General features: G+C 38.2%; 1 protein-coding gene across 1 annotated transcript in view; it reads right to left on the bottom strand.

Moving 5' to 3' along the window:
- Window positions 1-5,686: 5,686 nt before the first annotated feature.
- Window positions 5,687-16,489, bottom strand: part of KRCC1 (lysine rich coiled-coil 1) — a 72,960-nt gene continuing 62,157 nt past the window's right edge. Inside the window, exons 3-8 of the mRNA XM_015831455.1 lie at window positions 12,194-12,300; window positions 10,550-10,630; window positions 9,809-9,971; window positions 9,122-9,391; window positions 8,051-8,150; window positions 5,687-6,809 (exon numbers count right to left, since the gene is read on the bottom strand). Of these exons, the coding sequence (XP_015686941.1) occupies window positions 6,023-6,809; window positions 8,051-8,150; window positions 9,122-9,391; window positions 9,809-9,971; window positions 10,550-10,630; window positions 12,194-12,300 (1,508 nt within the window). The 3' untranslated portion in view covers window positions 5,687-6,022. The remainder of the gene's footprint in view (window positions 6,810-8,050; window positions 8,151-9,121; window positions 9,392-9,808; window positions 9,972-10,549; window positions 10,631-12,193; window positions 12,301-16,489) is intronic.

The raw sequence follows: 16,489 nt of genomic DNA, 5'->3' as shown, positions 1-16,489 counted from the left end.
GTTGGCTCTGGGATGGGCTTTTGTGAACAAAAGTTTTAATGTAGCAATTTGCACGGGAAACAATGCCAGTTTCAAGAGTTCTACTTTCTTGGGAGAATTAGCTGAGGCAGGTCCTTACGCTTTTCATATTTTTATTCAAATTATGATGGGCACAGTACTTTCAATGGTTCAATTTTACTCTATGCTATCTGCTGGGGGGGGGGAAACTTCCTAGCAGACACCTTATCGAGATTACCGCAATATAACAGTGTAAAAACAGAAATAGTTAAACCCATGCTTCCAATGCAGCAACTAGCAGTACCAGTGACCATGAGAGCGCAGTCAAAGGGTAAATCCCTGCTAGACACCACTGTCACATCTGAGTTCAAACAAGTGTTGGACAAAGACAACTGGTTCCTTAGCCACAAAAACCTCTGTTCCATACGAGATGGGCTTGCATGGGGGAGGGGAATTGTATGTGCCAGCCAGTCAGAGACTAAGAACTATGCAGACCTGCCATGACTACAAAGCAGCTGGACACTTTGGATTCATGAAAACGTTACACCTCCTAAAATGACAATTTTGGTGGCCCTCCATTAAAAAAGATATGGAGGGTTATGTTGCCAGCTGCTCTACCTGTGCAGCAGCAAAAAGAAGGTAGGGAAAAACACCTGATCTTTTGCAACCAGTCACAAACCCTTCAGCACCCTGGAGAGAGATCTCTATAGACTTATTGTAGAACTACCCGAGAGCGCTGGAAATACCGTTATTTGGGGGGTGATCGACCTGTTTTCAAAACAGGTCCATTTCATCCCTTGCTCAAAGATACCAACGGCAAAGACTTTGGCAAAGATGTTCCTCCACCATATCTACTGTTTGCATGGAACCCTGCAGTGCATAATCTCTGACGGGGGGTTTCAATTCATCTTAAAGTTCTGGAAGGCATTTTTGGACTTTTTGGGTACGGACCAGGGCCTGTCATCTAGTCATCATCCTCAAATGAATGGTGGAACAGAACAAATAAATTCAGTATTGGAGCAGTACCTGCAATGTTTTATCAACTATCAGCAGGACAACTGGACCGACCTCCTGCCATTTGCTGAAGTAGTATACAACAATGTGGTCCATTCTAGCACGGGGTTCACTCCTTTTCAAGAGGCAACAGGCTAAGTTTTAAACCCCATGCCCGAATTGCCAAATAACGAGTCCACCATCCCTTCCCTTAAGAAATAGATTAAGCAGTTGCAGAACACCTGGCCAGTGGTCAGAAAAGCCTTAGATGAAGTCAGACCAGCTTATAAGGCTCAGGCAGACAAGAAAAGGGTGGAACCTAAACAGTTCAAAGTAGGGGACTGGGTATACCTGTTTACTAGGTTCCTTCAGTCATTGCAGCCATCAAAGTAACTGGGGCCCAAATTTGTAGGTCCGTTCCCAATAAAATGCATCATAAACCCTGTGACAGTGGAGCTGGAACTCTCAAAACCCTTAAGGCAAATTCACCCTGTACTCCATTGCAGCCTATTAAAACCTGAAGTAACCTTGCCTTTAAGGCCAGCAGCTCCCCCTGCATTTCTACCCATCATGGTAGAGGGTGAACAACACTTCAAAATTAAGGAGATCTTAGATTCACGCAAACACCATGGAACTACACAGTACCTAGTGGCCTGGAAAGATCTCCCAGCCTTCCAAAATGAATGGGTTCATAAAAAACATTTTCATGCTCATCACCCAGACAAACCTGATTAATCTATTCTTTTTTTCCCCTCCTCCCTGTTTTATTATTTTTTTGTCTCTCCATGCAGATTTCTCCTTTTTTTAAGGGGGGCAGTATGTCAAAATCCCCTTCAATGTTTCTTTTCGGTGCTCTGCCATTCTAGTGGAAGGGGGGAGGTTATGCTTCTTTTCGGGGCTTGGCCATTCTAGTGGGAGGGGGAAGGCTTTGCTCTGCTGGGGGGGCTTATGAATGTATTTCCTCTACTTTATTCTTTGTAAACTTTGATGTATCTCTTTGGGTGTGAAAAGGGGAAATGAATGTGCCAGGGGCCATCTGCCTTATCTTCATTCCATTGCAAGATCCAGTGAATTGTCTCTTATCAGCTCTGGTTCCCATAACAACTTTGCACCTGTGGATTGGCTGGACGTGAACCGGACAGTTGAGCTCTGGGGTGGGGTTTTGTGAATGAAAGTTTTAATGCAGCAATTCGCACGGGAAACAATGCCAGTTTCAAGAGTTCTACTTTCTTGGGAGAATTAGCTGAGGCAGATCCTTACGCTTTTCATATTTTTATTCAAAATATGTAAAATATGTAAACTTTTGGGTTTGAAAATTCAAAGATATTTTATTTTTGTTTTGAGGTGATATATTATGTTATTAACATAATAAAGATCCTTAAAACTAAAATTAAAAACTCTGATCTGTAAGGATGTGCCATATAATTCCTGAATCTGATATTACATTTTGATTCACAGTCTTTTGGGAGCTATATCCATAAGTTTATTAAAGGGCTTTATTTATATTTGCTTTTGAATATCTAAAAAAATGAGGAAAATGGCCAGCAAAGGATACCTTTCAGAATTACCTTTATGCAGAAAGTTCTGCATAGATATTAATAGCTGTGATTATTGTTGTTATTGCTGTTATTAATAGTAGTATTCTTATTAAAGTATGCTTATTAAACCCCCCTCAAAGCTATTGAAGCTATGATTGGGGGTAGAATTCTTTTTCAATGTCCCCAAGGTGTTCTTTATACGATAGATGAAAAGAGGCTGTAAAAGAAAGACAGGAAATTTGCAGAATAACAGGAAACCTCAAGCTTGGTTAGTGGGACTATGAAACCCCACCAAGATTGAGAAAGGCAGTAATGCCCCATCTAACATTACCCAGGTGGTGCTAGGCTGGATTTCATGCCTCCCCACCACAAACTTTGTAAACTGTCAGTGGAAAAAAATCAGCTCTTGTTCTTTGTTTTTTTAATAAAAGGATCTATCATCTGAACTATCTAATTTGTATATCAAGAAATTTTATGGTCATTTCAAATCTAGGCATGATGCAATGAGCCAATTGGCTAGTCAACACTGCCACGGGATTCTTTCCATTATGCTGAGAAAGGAGAATCACTTTTGCTTTGCATATTTTCAGTTTTAATATTGTTATCTCAGTAGATACTTTGCAGTCTCCAAGTGTTGGCTTATGACATGTCTGGTCATTACTGCTTCTAGTCCACCTGGGGCAAATGATTCTCTTGCTCAGGGCACACAGTGGCATAACTGGGAATGCATGTTTCTTTAGTAAAACATTTTATTGTGGGACAGAGTTCATCCTTGGAAACCCTAGGGATCACCAAAACAAAAATCTTACAGAAATTGATTCTGTAAGCTTTGTCTTCATTTTATAGATGGAACAATTTTATTTGGGCCAATATTTAACTCATCTAATCAGTAAGTGACATATATGTCTGCCACGTTATAAAGGTAATAAATGATGTAGATAAGGGGATTAAGGGGCGCTCATCAAATTTGCGGATGACACTAAGATGGGGAGAACTGCTAAGACTTTGGAAAATAGACTTAAGATTCTAAAGGTCTTGACAGAATTGAGCACTGCAAGGTGCAGTTCAGTGTTTGAAAAAAAAGTTAGCTCCTGCACTTAGGCAGGAAAAGCCAAACGCACAGAATAGGTAATACCTGGCTCAACAGTAGAACCTAACAGAGAACATGGAAAATATTTTAAAATAAATAATAACGGAATAAATAATAACCTGTGTAATCTACCTCCATCATGGGCTGGGAGGTAACAAAGCCTGCATCATGAGGACATGTCCTTTATATTCAAGCTGTACTGGCAATCATATAATTTTTTTGTACTTACTTCACCAGATCCAACATATGTTGTAGTGGACAGTCTAGCAGCCACATTTACATCGACTGCAACTTCTGTACATTTTTCAAGTGTTCCTGATAGAGAGTGCATGGCAATATTCAAAACAGAATGTAGCCAAAATATCTAACATCCTCACAAAATCTGGCAATCTTGGATTAATTTTTTTCTCCAAAATCATAACAATTTCTGCTGAATGCATGACAGGGAGGATTTGCCTCAGGCTGTTGTAAAACTAGTTCCATGGTTTTCCAGATATCTTTTATTTATTAATTAAATGTATTTATTTATTAAATTTATGTGCCTCCCATTTCAGTGTTGGAACAATTCTGGGTGACTTTAGTTTAGACTACAACTCCAAGAATTATACTCTTGAATCAACTCGTAAAAAGTGTCTTTCTTACATATTTCATTTCCTTTTTCCTTTGTAGAATCATCAGTTTATCTTCCATTTGATTTGTAGCTATCAACTTGATAATAAATAAAATCGTGCATGAGATTAGTAATAACAAATTAGCTTGCTTTCAATAAAAGCCAATGTGCCCACTTGAATTTATTCATAGACCAAATATTCATAGACTAACAGTCCAGTGACTCATGTTGAGGTTCTCTTAATTATTTAGTCTTCCAAATGATCCACAAAATCAATAAACTGTAATAAATACATTGAGGCCAACTCTTTAAAAGTAAGCAAAGTCCAAACAATTCCATTTGGACCTAAACTTGGTGTTCTCTTCACCACCTCCCTCCTTCTGTGATGACTTGTTGAGTCAAGAGCAGAGCCTTATGAAGCTGTACCTCCCCCCCCCCCCAAAAAAAACCAAACCCCTTGGCATACTCTCTCAGGCCTTTTATTTGCCATTGCTTTTTGGTTACCTGCTGCCTTTCAAGGCTGCAAAATTTTATTTATTCTTTAAACAATATTGTGCTCTCCTCTTGCCTCATGCTCATCTTTCTTCAAGTTCAAAAACATAGTTTTCTGATTCTCCTTCTTGTTAACATATATTGATATTTAGTAGCTGATCCAGAGAAGACAATTCAATGAAGGTTGGGCATACTTTCCTGCTGCTTCAAGGATTAAGTGGAGGAAAGCACTTGAACATGGCTGTATGGAAGCCCACTAAATAATATGCATTCTAATATAAAGTATTATTGCTTTTATTGATGAAAGTTCTAACACTGTAGAAATTTGCTGATTGTTCTCCAGTTCCTCTCCAAAAGGAATGGAAGTGATTGATCATTGTTGTTATTTATTTACATGACGTGCAAGGCGATTCATGTTTGAATTTAAATTTTCCATAACTTTAAGAGCACATGATTTTACATGTGCTCTTAGGGTTTTACATTAAAAAAAAACAGAAATGATGATGCAATTGATTACATCCAAATTGCCTTGAAAATGTTTCATTTTGGCTGCCCAACATGTTGCAAACAAGGGCTCTGTCTGCAATACTTTCCAGGGTCTTATTTTTACAATCTGCTACTGAATGTGAAAAAAGAATTTGAACCCTGGAGAAAACACAAAATGTGTTGGGCAATTAATTTTAAAAAATCATGATAACTACATTTAAAAATCCTTGAATGCCTAAACATTTCAGAAAAACTATTGGGAATTATATATTCATTTTGCTCTTAAATAAAGCCTGCCACAATAATTTTTGGAAACAATGATTATATCAATTTGTCTAGAATTAAGTAACATAAGCTAAAATATGTTCTCTCAAAAAAAGGTAGAGTTTGACTGATATGGAGGAAAAAACATTAAACAAATTGTCTCTTATATACTTTTTTTCTTTATTATCTGCAGGAAGAAAAAATATCTTCTTTGGGATACAACCCAGCCCCATCTCATATTTTTATATTATTTGTTAAAACTTACAACAATATGTATTTAATGGGACTTAAGAAGTTATATGGTTCTGTATCAAATATGAAATGTAGGAAGAATATTTAATAATTTATAGTGTATTCAGTCTTATTTTGGATATAAGCATTTTTGAATTTAAATGATACTCCAAATCATATTGGAGAATTTCTTCAATTTCTTCCCTAATGATTTCAATCTCCTTCACTCATTATTTCTGAAGAAGCAACTTTAAAAATAGCCAGTAAATAAAACATAAAAAAACAGTGTCAAGCTTCAAGCAACAATAAACAGAAAGTTAATTAGAATCCCAAGATAGATTCATTCCACAGCATGTCCTCTTCTGTAGTTGCACTGGTTTCATGTTTCTTTTTCTCCTTCTTGTGTCTTTTGCTTTTCTTTTCAGAAGAATGATTTTTACTTCCCTTTACTTTACTGTGCTTTGATTTTGACCCAGCTATTGAATCTATATGACTTTTTTTCTTTTTCTTCTTACCATCTTTCTCCAACTTTATATCTTGACTGTCTCCTGCTCTTTTAAGAGTTGAAAGATCTCCTTCTCCCTCTTGTGGCTGTTCTTTTTTGGCCCTTGATGTCTTTGGCAGCTTATGGCTCCTCTTGTCAGCACTAGAGTTATTCTTTGAAAACAAAAACTCGTAGCTATCACTAGATTTGGCTGATAGTGGTTTGTAGCAGTCATTTCTGTAGATGGTCAACTGAGGCACTTGCTTTTCAGAATCACTGTCTGTGCTGTACGTACATACATTTTCTAGCTTTACTGGGTATTTTTGCACTGGTGGGTGTGGCAATCTGTTTCCAACAGAATAGGAAAATGTGTCCATTTCTGGAAAAAAAATGGAATGTTGATTTGGTTCATAAACATTTCTTGAAAGAAAACCTTGGTCAGATGCGAAGGTCTCCTCATGACCATTAATGGCTTCACACATTTTTTGCTCGGGCTTTCTAAAATTAATGTTTGGTTCTAGTCCTCTTGCTTTTTGTACTTTGATGTAATCTGCCAGTTCATCTTGGAAGGAACTGTTTGTGTTATTGGAATTCTTCATCAGAGAAGTGGCAATCATATTTTCTCTAAAACAAATAATAAATAAAGTATGAGAATGTTTTAATGGCTTTAATGCTACCTTAGTATCATTAATCCCACACTTGAGACTCATGTAGTACAATCATATAAAATCAATAGGACTAATTTGGTGCCCTCTAGATATGTTTTGGGGTGAATTGGATTGAGAGAGAGAATGACCTATCAGCTGGCGTTCATGCATAAGGTAGGACTTGAACTCACATTCTTCTGCTTTCTAGCCTGGTGTCTTAACCATTACAAAGTGGCTCTCTATATGCTGTACTACATGCTGGATGGAAAGTTTGGGAGTTATTGTCTACCATATACTTGAATAGAAATCAACTTCTGGTGATTCCAAGGACACGTAATTTTCCTGGCAATAATTTCAGTTTGTCATTGCCTTCTTCCTTGATGGTTTCCCTCCTCCAATATTAATCAAGTCAGATCATGTGTAGCTTAATTTTTCAAGATATTAAAAAAATGAACCTTTGTCTTTACAGAACATTCATATCTCTACAGATAAGCAATTTAACTGAGACACATTTACCTGCATTTATATCTTTTAAATACACACACACACACACACACTGTTCCAACATTCTTTTATTTCAATTTATTAGCTGCTCAATTCCAATGGACCCTTTGGCAATTATTTCTCCTGTTGCCTTTGATCCTTATAATTTGTTGTACTTATTATTTTGGACAGTTGTAAGCCAAGCTGACTCTTTTGCCCCACAAATGTGCCTATTGTGAGACTCTGATTGCGTCATGAGCAGAGGGTAACCTGACTGAATGTCTAAGTAACAGCTATAGTAATAGTACTAAAATCAAGAGGGGGGGTACATATGCCTGCAAATCTCCAAATATTATTGCACTTCATCATAGTTAATGATAAGAGTTCTATTCCAAAATATTTAGAGAGCCAGAGATTTCTCACCTGAGTGAGAAGAGCAAAGAAAGGAAAAATTCCTTAGAGAACATTTTTCCTAATGTTAGTGCTATGAAAAAAAAGAACTCAACAGAAAAGCAGTCGCTCCAGCCTTTAAGGCAAGGAAGAAACTTCATCTCAAGAGAAGACAGAGGAACATTACTTGACTTCTAGTGGCAAAGTTAATTTGCAGTGAACTCCATTCATATTTTTTCTATGCAATTCTAACCATCAATTTTTGTTTTGCTCACACTCACACTGTATTCCTGAACTCTCAGCACAGCTCCTCAATCACTGGTGGAGGGTCAGGAAAACACTTACTTAACCTGATGCTTATTTCCTTGCATGTGTGACTGGTACATCTCTATGGATGTGAGGCTGATACTGCATATCGAGCATACATAGTTGCCTACGCCAAGTGCTGCAAAAAAAGAGCTACAGGTTAAAGAAAATGAAGTAAAAATGGTGCAGTTTCTCCCAAACAACAGACATCTTATGGGAAATCTTTGTAAAGTTGTTCTATCATGGGCCATGATTTAGACTCAGAATCTGATTCTGACAATGCTGCTCCAGATGAGCTTGTGGATTGTCAACTTCAGGAATCATCGTCATCATTCATCTGAGGCTGATCAACCATAGTTACCTCCTGATCAGCTGGAACAGTCAGATGATAAGACATGACACCCAAGCCCCAGATTTTGATGCATGCAATGGCAAACAGAGCAATGCAACTCAATGAAGCTTTTCACTGGGCAAAAGGCAAGGCCCAAGTAATTGTAATCAAATGCCTGCAGATAGATTTATGTAGCTGCCTTGCCTTTAGTCTTCATTCTTTTCAAAATTCAAGCTTGTGACTCTTGTTCCTATGTTTCCCTGTTTTTGAATCCTTAAGATTACTGGACTTCCTGATTTGGCTCTTTGATTTTTGGAATGAATTTGGATTATTCTCTTGATATTTGAACTCCAAATGGAAATATTCAGACAAGCACTTTTTGCAAAGACCTTGATTTATGATCTTATCTACTATTATCTGCCTGGTTGCAATAAAATAACTCAATTCCTTAGCAACTGTGTCTGCTTTGGTGTGTCTGCAGTCTAAACCTGAGTCTGAAAAAAAATCTACACATTATCAGATAGCTTCGACATAAAAGAACAGAAAGTACAGCAAACACACTGTCATGACCAAACTGTTACTGTAATAGAAAACCTCTGACTGAAGGTAGGTAACAATATACTGGATTTTAAGAAAAGTACAGAGAAACAGACAAAAGAAGTAAGGAATTCCCTTCATTCCCTGGATTCTGAAAGGAAGTTGTCCAACTATGGCTAGCACATGAAAGGAAAAGGTTGATGGTGTACCTAAAGGGTAATATTCATTTTCATGCTGCTTACCATTGGTTTTGGACTCCAGAGGGATAGCCTGAGTTCCTATCTCAGCCACCAATTTCTTACGTAATTCATTTCTTTTGTGCTTTTTGCCTACGTAGTGTTGATGGGCCATAAATGGGTTGTTGAAGGGTGCAGAGCAGAGTTTGCAATATTTATCTGGATCATCTAAATCTAAAGCAGTTCTACAGGATGAATATAGGTCCTCAGAAACAACATCCTGTTGCAAGCTCTTTTCAAGAGATTCTTTTGGCAGAATTGGACTTGCAGAGGAATCTGTGAAAAAGGGACATGCAGAAAGATTAGTCTCTTTTTGGAAAACAATCAGGAACAAAAATATCAACTTGTCAGAATTGGAAGTGGACTTTTTAAAGGAACCATTTGACAGCCTCTAAGAAAATATAGCCATCTTTTTATATGTATCTAATTTGCTGGTTGACAAATTATTGTGAATAGCATCTTCTGTAAAGTTTAGGTTATTCAGGCAAGTTACTGATTCTTTCCTTTCTCCTTGCACTGTATGAAATTACAAGTGGAAAAGAAAAAAGAGAAATATGTAAAAATAACAAAATAAAGACATTTAATGTGATTTGTTCTTCAGCTGCATTGGTACTATGATTAAAACAATCCATGCTTCATGTTCTCACTAAAATACTAACAAAAAAGAGAATGCATTAACTATTGGATCTTTACCAGGTTCTGAATGAACATCCTGCATGGGCTGAGTCTGATCTGACAATTGCTTCATTTTCTTGGCATGAATCTTTCCCAAATAGTGTGATTGAGCAACAACTGGAGATGTGAAGACCATGTTGCAAAGTCTGCAATACATATTTTTGTCCATATTTGGATTCTCCTGAAATCGAAGTGAAAAGCTTTTGAATTCATTATAATAGACATCGACCGAACTTTTAGGATGTCAAATTCTGTTCTGCGCAAGAATCTAAAATAAAGCATCTCTGGATAATTTGGCTATCCAGTTTCTGCTTGAAGACATCCAACAAAGAAGGCTTCTCAGTTAGGCACCAGTTCAATTTGGCCACAGATAATTTTTTCCCCTCTCTCACTCATCAGTTTCCCCCCTCTCTCATTCATGATGTTCAAGAGACAAAGAATGGCTGGCTGCAGGATGGAATTAAAAATATCTTCTAAAAAAGAAAATGATACTACTTTCTTTTTAACCATTAGCTAGCTTTATCATAGGAACATCTATTGACCCATGATAAAACTGAACTGAAGCCACAGTAAACAGAAACAAGAGGTTTGGGTAAATATGAGCTGGATTAACAGTTCTGTATGAGGGATCCTTTATCCTTCTCTCTGTCATGACACAGCCTCAGATAATGCCATGGGACAGATAAAATTAAGCAACAAGCCACAAATCCTGTGTCCCATACATAACCATCCTATTGATTTTAGATGGGATAACTTTACCTGAAAATTCATATGCAGCCTGTCCTTTTGTTCATTATGCATTTGTAAATAAAGTCGGACCTTTTGTGCATGCCTTTTGCCCTGAAAAGCAAAAGTGTCAATTTTATATCAAACCAAGCCTTCAGAAACATGTAAAACCAATTGTATAAAGATACATATCACTTAGGAGCAGAGCTTTAAGCTGAACTTTCAGTACCCAGTGATTTACTTCTAGATTGGATGACTACTGTGTGCTGTAGTGGAGGTTATTAATAGAAGTACAGCTATGGCAACATATTACACTGAGTTTCTAATTACAAAATTGCTTGTCAGTTCATAATGGAGGGCTATGCAGCACACCATGTGACATGCAAAGTCAAGGATTATTTTATGCTTAGCACTTGTATTGGGATTGATCAACTCCACCTGTTGGTTTTCCTGTTCTAAGAGGCTGCACAGAGAAGAGGGGGTCAACTTATTCTCCAAAGTACCTGAAGGCACAACAAGAAGCAATGGATGGAAACTAATCAAGAAGCAACCTAGAACTAACGAGAAATTTCCTGGCAGATAGAACAATTAATCAGTGGAACGACTTGCCTCCAGAAGTTGTGAATGCTCCATCACTGGAGATTTTAAGAAGACCAATGTCTGAAATGTTATAGGGTCTCCTGCTTGAGCAGGGGGTTGAACTAGAAGACCTCCAAGGTTCTTGCAACTCTGTTATTCTGTTATATTATTATTTTTTGCTGATTTTAAACTGTATAAACCAACCTCAGTACTGTGAGTATAGCAAAAGAGAGAAATATCAATTTTTGAATTAAAAAATAAGCAGATTTGCTTATTGGTACAGATTTCCAGACAACACTTAGGATTCAACTGGTGAAATTTAGAGAAAGAGGGAATGTTTTAGAGGCCAGTTCCATAAGATATCTAACAACTGGTTTGAACTTCATGGCTTTATTCTGGTAGGGCTATTGGACAAAGTAAGGGAATAAATACAGGTAGTCCTCAACTTACAACGGTTCATTTAGTCACCATTCAAAGTTACAACAGCGTTGATAAAAGGGACTTATGACCATTTTTCACATTTATTTACATGCCTGTGGTCACGTGATCAAAACTCAGGCACCTAGCAACTGACTCATATTTATGACAGTTGCAGTGTTCCGGGGTCATGTGACCACTTTTTGGAACTTTCTGACAAGCAAAATCAATGGAGAATCCAGATTCACTTAACAATCGTGTCACTAACGTAACAACTGTACTGATTCACTTAACAACCTGTGGCAAGAAAAGTTGTAAAATGGGCAAAATTTACTTAACATCTCATTTAGCAACAGAAATTTGGGGCTCCGTTGTGATCATAGGTTGAGGACAACTTGAATTATGTAAGTTAAAAAAAAAAGTGAGGTATTAAAAAATACTCCAGATTAGGCTTCCAAATCAAAGACCAGCTTGATGAGATGAGATCTGTTAAGTAATGAGATGAATGCCAGTAGCTTTTTGTTTAACAGGTAGTCACAGTTCTTCAATGATAGTTAGGTTTTTTTTAAGAATATCTGATTTGTTGAAACAAGTATATTAGTCAGTAAAAGGAGAATCCTCCATATTTGGGGAAACATGGGGTCACAAAATCTCATTGACATGTTCTGTATTAAAGCTTACCTCATAGTGTGCTATTCGTTGTGATTCAAACTGCAATACAGCCCCACAAACTTTACAGTAAGTATCTGTGCAAAGTTCTTTTCTTGTCATCTCATCAAAAATATCATCTAAAATGAATGGTTAAGGATACAGTTGGTAACTAGAACAATGAGAGCGTTTTATTTATAAAAACCATATTAGAAAATTTATATACAAGATGATGTAATTTGTCCCCAAGAGTCAGCAGGGATAACTTCTATATGCTTTCTGTTGAATGCTTTTGAGGCTGATGTTTTTCCACATTCTTTAAAATATTATTTAAAACAAACCGAGTATTATGTCCTAGATGTGCTCTTTTTAGGAAAAGTATCAACTGATAACAGCTATGCTGCTCTTTTTGCTGGGGTGAGAGTATGGGACTAAGGAGAAGCATGTGTAGAAGGCAGCCTACCTCTTTTGTTCTTGTTCTACTGCAATATAAAGCATCTCAAACCTTATATAACATTAGTAGTAATAAGCTCAAATATTTCATAGTTCTCTGAAGGAGAAATAAAACAATGAACAAAGTAAGCTTCTCAGCTTAGTTTGCCTCTAAAAAATATCCATCAAGCTCAATTTCATGTTGCCTAAAGAAACTGGAAAAAAGAGCAAGGCAGAATTAAGGAGGCCAATACTTTGGTCAAAATAACGAAAACAACACTGCACTGTTTTGCTGCAAGTTCTGCCTTTCTATATTGGTGTGTATCAGTGCATGAACAAAAGTAATGGGTCTTGCAGTGCAATGGCATAACATTGCTTTCATTATTTGACTTCCTTTAATTCCCCACCACCAACACTAATTAATTTTTACTGATTTACACATTGCCCTTCAATCACAGGTTAATGATGATGTCAAAATCATTATGCACTGATGGCAAGTTCTACCAGCTTTGGAACTTAATATAACATATGGTCCATACTAAAGCAGTTCACTTAACCAAACTTCAAAAAGACAAAAAAGGGGAGCCCTATTACATGTGGAAGCTAAGACATATAACTATGATAAGAGATGGCCATGCAGTGATCCAATTCCTAGAATGTTCACAAGGTGAAGTTTCATGCTACTTGAGTCCCATGGCAAGCACTTGTTCTACAATGTTATCATTTTGTTGGCCTCTCATCAAATATCTTAACATCTCTTTCTCTCATAGAGGAATTTCTGATCATACCCATTCCAGGATCAAACAAGAAACTGTGATTCTGCTTACTTGTATGCATTTAATTAGTGCCTGTAAAAAATTGTTCTGCTCTGCCCCAAGCACCTTTTATTATTTTGCATAGGTAACTCCAGTCCATTTTAATTTCTTCCAAACTATGGCTAGCATTAATAGCTCTACATGGGTGATAGTGGCGATACCAGAACACTCTACAGAGACAAACTGTACTGGGCATCCTCTATTGGAAAACAGGACTGCTGAATACTTACAGCCTATGAGAGCAACTGAAAGCCACAGCCCTTTTTACTTTAACATTTCTTAACATTCATCTTTCCTGTTTTCACCAGTTGAAGAAGCTGCTTCATGTGTGCTCTCATATACTGCAAAGTACTTGCACAGCCCCCTCAAAGTACAAATATAGAAAGTTCTATCTAAGTAGAAAATTAAATTTCTCAATCAAAAGTATGACAGTAAATGCAAGCTCTCACTTCCATAATAATGAATTGTTCTTCAATAAGAGATTAATAACCCATCTTATAAAACTGTTTTTTTAGAAGGCATAACTTAATGTTATGGTGGTGGTGGTGGATGAAATGCTTATTTCCCTTTCCCCTTTCATCTTTAAAATACCCAACTTTCTAAATGCGCAACAAAAAGGCTGGGTAGATAGAAATGTTTTCAAATTATGAGACGTGTTTTGTATTGATAAAACACTTTCACAGAAAGGTCAGCAACTGAACTTTAATGATTACAATACAGTACAACCTGGGCGTTGTTATTATTCCTATCTTTTTCTTCATGAGTTCAAGGGAACTTGCATCATTCATTTTATCCCCACACAGCCATATGAGGTAGGTTAAGACTATGCTATGATAGTGTTTTAAATAATATGTGGGTTTAAGACCAAGATCAGAATTCAAGTGTTCCATTAGTCTGAAGCTCAGCTGATGCGTTTGGGCCAATTATCTCCTCTCAGGCTAACATAGCGCGAAGGTCCTTGAGATTCTAGAGCAGTGGTGGCGAACCTATGCCACACGTGCCAGAGCCGGCACTCAGAGCCCTCTCTGTGGGCACGCGCGCCATGCCCCGGAGATGGCAACCATCCCTCTTCAACCAGCCACCCGCTAACTTGTTGAGGTCCCACATGGCTGGATGCATCCCAGCACCCATGCACTCGCTGGCCTCTGTGTGCAGGGGCCGATGGTGTCAGGCAGCAACTGCCCCGGCCCCTGCCTCACCTTGTCCTGTGACAATGGCACCCCCACCCTGCCTTGCCTTGCCTTGCCTCACCCCACAGGACGAGCCACCTGCCCACCGCCCCACCTGCCAGAGACCCCCTGGATCTCCCCCAACCCTGCCCGGCCCCCATAGGCATCCCTCCCCACGAGCAACATTGAGGTGATCATGCCCATCTTGGCCACACCCACCCAATCTGCCATGACTACCACAGCCACGCCCATCCAGTGAGCCATGCCCACCTGGCACCTGGCGATAAATAAGTGGGTTTTGGGTTGCAGTTTGGGCACTCGGTCTCTAAAAGGTTCGCCATCATTGTTCTAGAGCATGAATGTCAAATTTGATTGCATCACGTGATGTATCGTGACATATCGTGTTTTTTGCCTTTGTGGAGCCAGGGTGGGTGTGGCCTGTGTGTGAGATGCATTGGCCCGCGGGCCTCCAGTTTGACATTCCTGTTCTAGAGCAGGGGTCTCCAACCCCTGGTCAGTGGACCGGTACCGGGCTGCGGCATACCAGCAACCGGTCCGCACAAACAAGCAAAGCCCCATCCGTGTGATGCAGGCAACACACAAAACCACGCCTCCTCCGGTCCGTGGAGAAACCTCTTTCCATGGAATGGGTCCCTGGTGCCCCAAAGGTTGGGGGCCTCTGTTCTAGAGAATATGCAAGATGTATATAATATGTAATGAAATGTTATATGTTTATTTTATATCCTATCCATATAACAAACTATGAGAAATTCATATAAAATAGAATACTCAATAGTAAAAACAGCCTTATATTTAAAACATCAAATCTCTAAGAAAATATTAAAACTGATTACATACTGGGTGGGGATTAATAAAATTTTAAAACATCTAGGTATTTCATGGTAAGAGCATTGGGAGTTTGGAAGGGTTTAACTAGTCAAGAGTGTGGTTGTGACTATAGGATTGAAGCCCTACCTCTTTTTAATATGCATTGACACCTGTTAAAGAAGGGCTGAAAAGAGATTTAAATAAAGATTTATTTGTTAATCCATCAGAAAGGAATGGTACTGTTCTAACTGAAAGAGTCTTAATACTAATTCAATTTGTACTCCAGAGACCATCATTTGTGTTGAAAGGCATTATAATGATATTTCAAACTTGGCGTACCAAACCCTCTCCTCCCATTATGTATTTAGGTTCTATGCAGCTTATCTAATTCTATTTTTTTGGGGGGGGGATCAAAACAATGAAGAGATGGAGACCATTATCTTCTGCCCCAGAAAGATTTGCTCCTAGGACTTCCTCCTGATACACAGCAGATGCTGGAACTGTTTTGTAATGGCTTTTTTTTTCTAAAATGAAACTTGTATTCAGACATTTTTATATTCTTGTGTGCCTGTTTACTTAGTTTTTGTCTAGCCTGCTACATAAAGCTTGACAGTATGTACTACAGCAGTTGGTATCTATTTAAAAAATGACTCAGAATTAGTGTTTGGGACCTTGTGTGAACACTGCATCCCTCTATTTATTAAAATAGCAGATGATTTATTCATTTAAAAATTTACTCATCTTTTAGTTCAAGTATCTCGGGGTGTCTAACAAAGAATATATGAAACCATTTTAATTTTAAAAACCTAAATAAAAAACAATATAAAATACAATTAAAAATACTCATAACTTGCAGCAGACAGAGGGAAAAAAAATGAAATTAAGAGCTTTTTTAGAGGGGTGTTTTATAAAATTTTTAGGGGGTACGGGGGTGGTTAGGGGGGCAGGGGGATGTCTCCCTGAGGCCAAGGTCGGCCATGTCTGAGGGACGCGGCATTAGAATGGTGAGGGGGGAGGTTGGGGGGCTAAGGGAGGGTGGTGTGATCAGTACGGGCAGTGGGAGGGGCAGATATGGCGGGAGCAGA

This window comes from Protobothrops mucrosquamatus, unplaced genomic scaffold (genome assembly GCF_001527695.2).
Source record: "Protobothrops mucrosquamatus isolate PMUCROS unplaced genomic scaffold, P.Mucros_1.0 scaffold_257, whole genome shotgun sequence".
In the NCBI taxonomy this organism is placed as follows: Eukaryota; Metazoa; Chordata; class Lepidosauria; order Squamata; family Viperidae; genus Protobothrops; species Protobothrops mucrosquamatus.
Note: the sequence above shows the minus strand (reverse complement) of the source record. Positions and strands in the feature narration are given on the sequence as shown.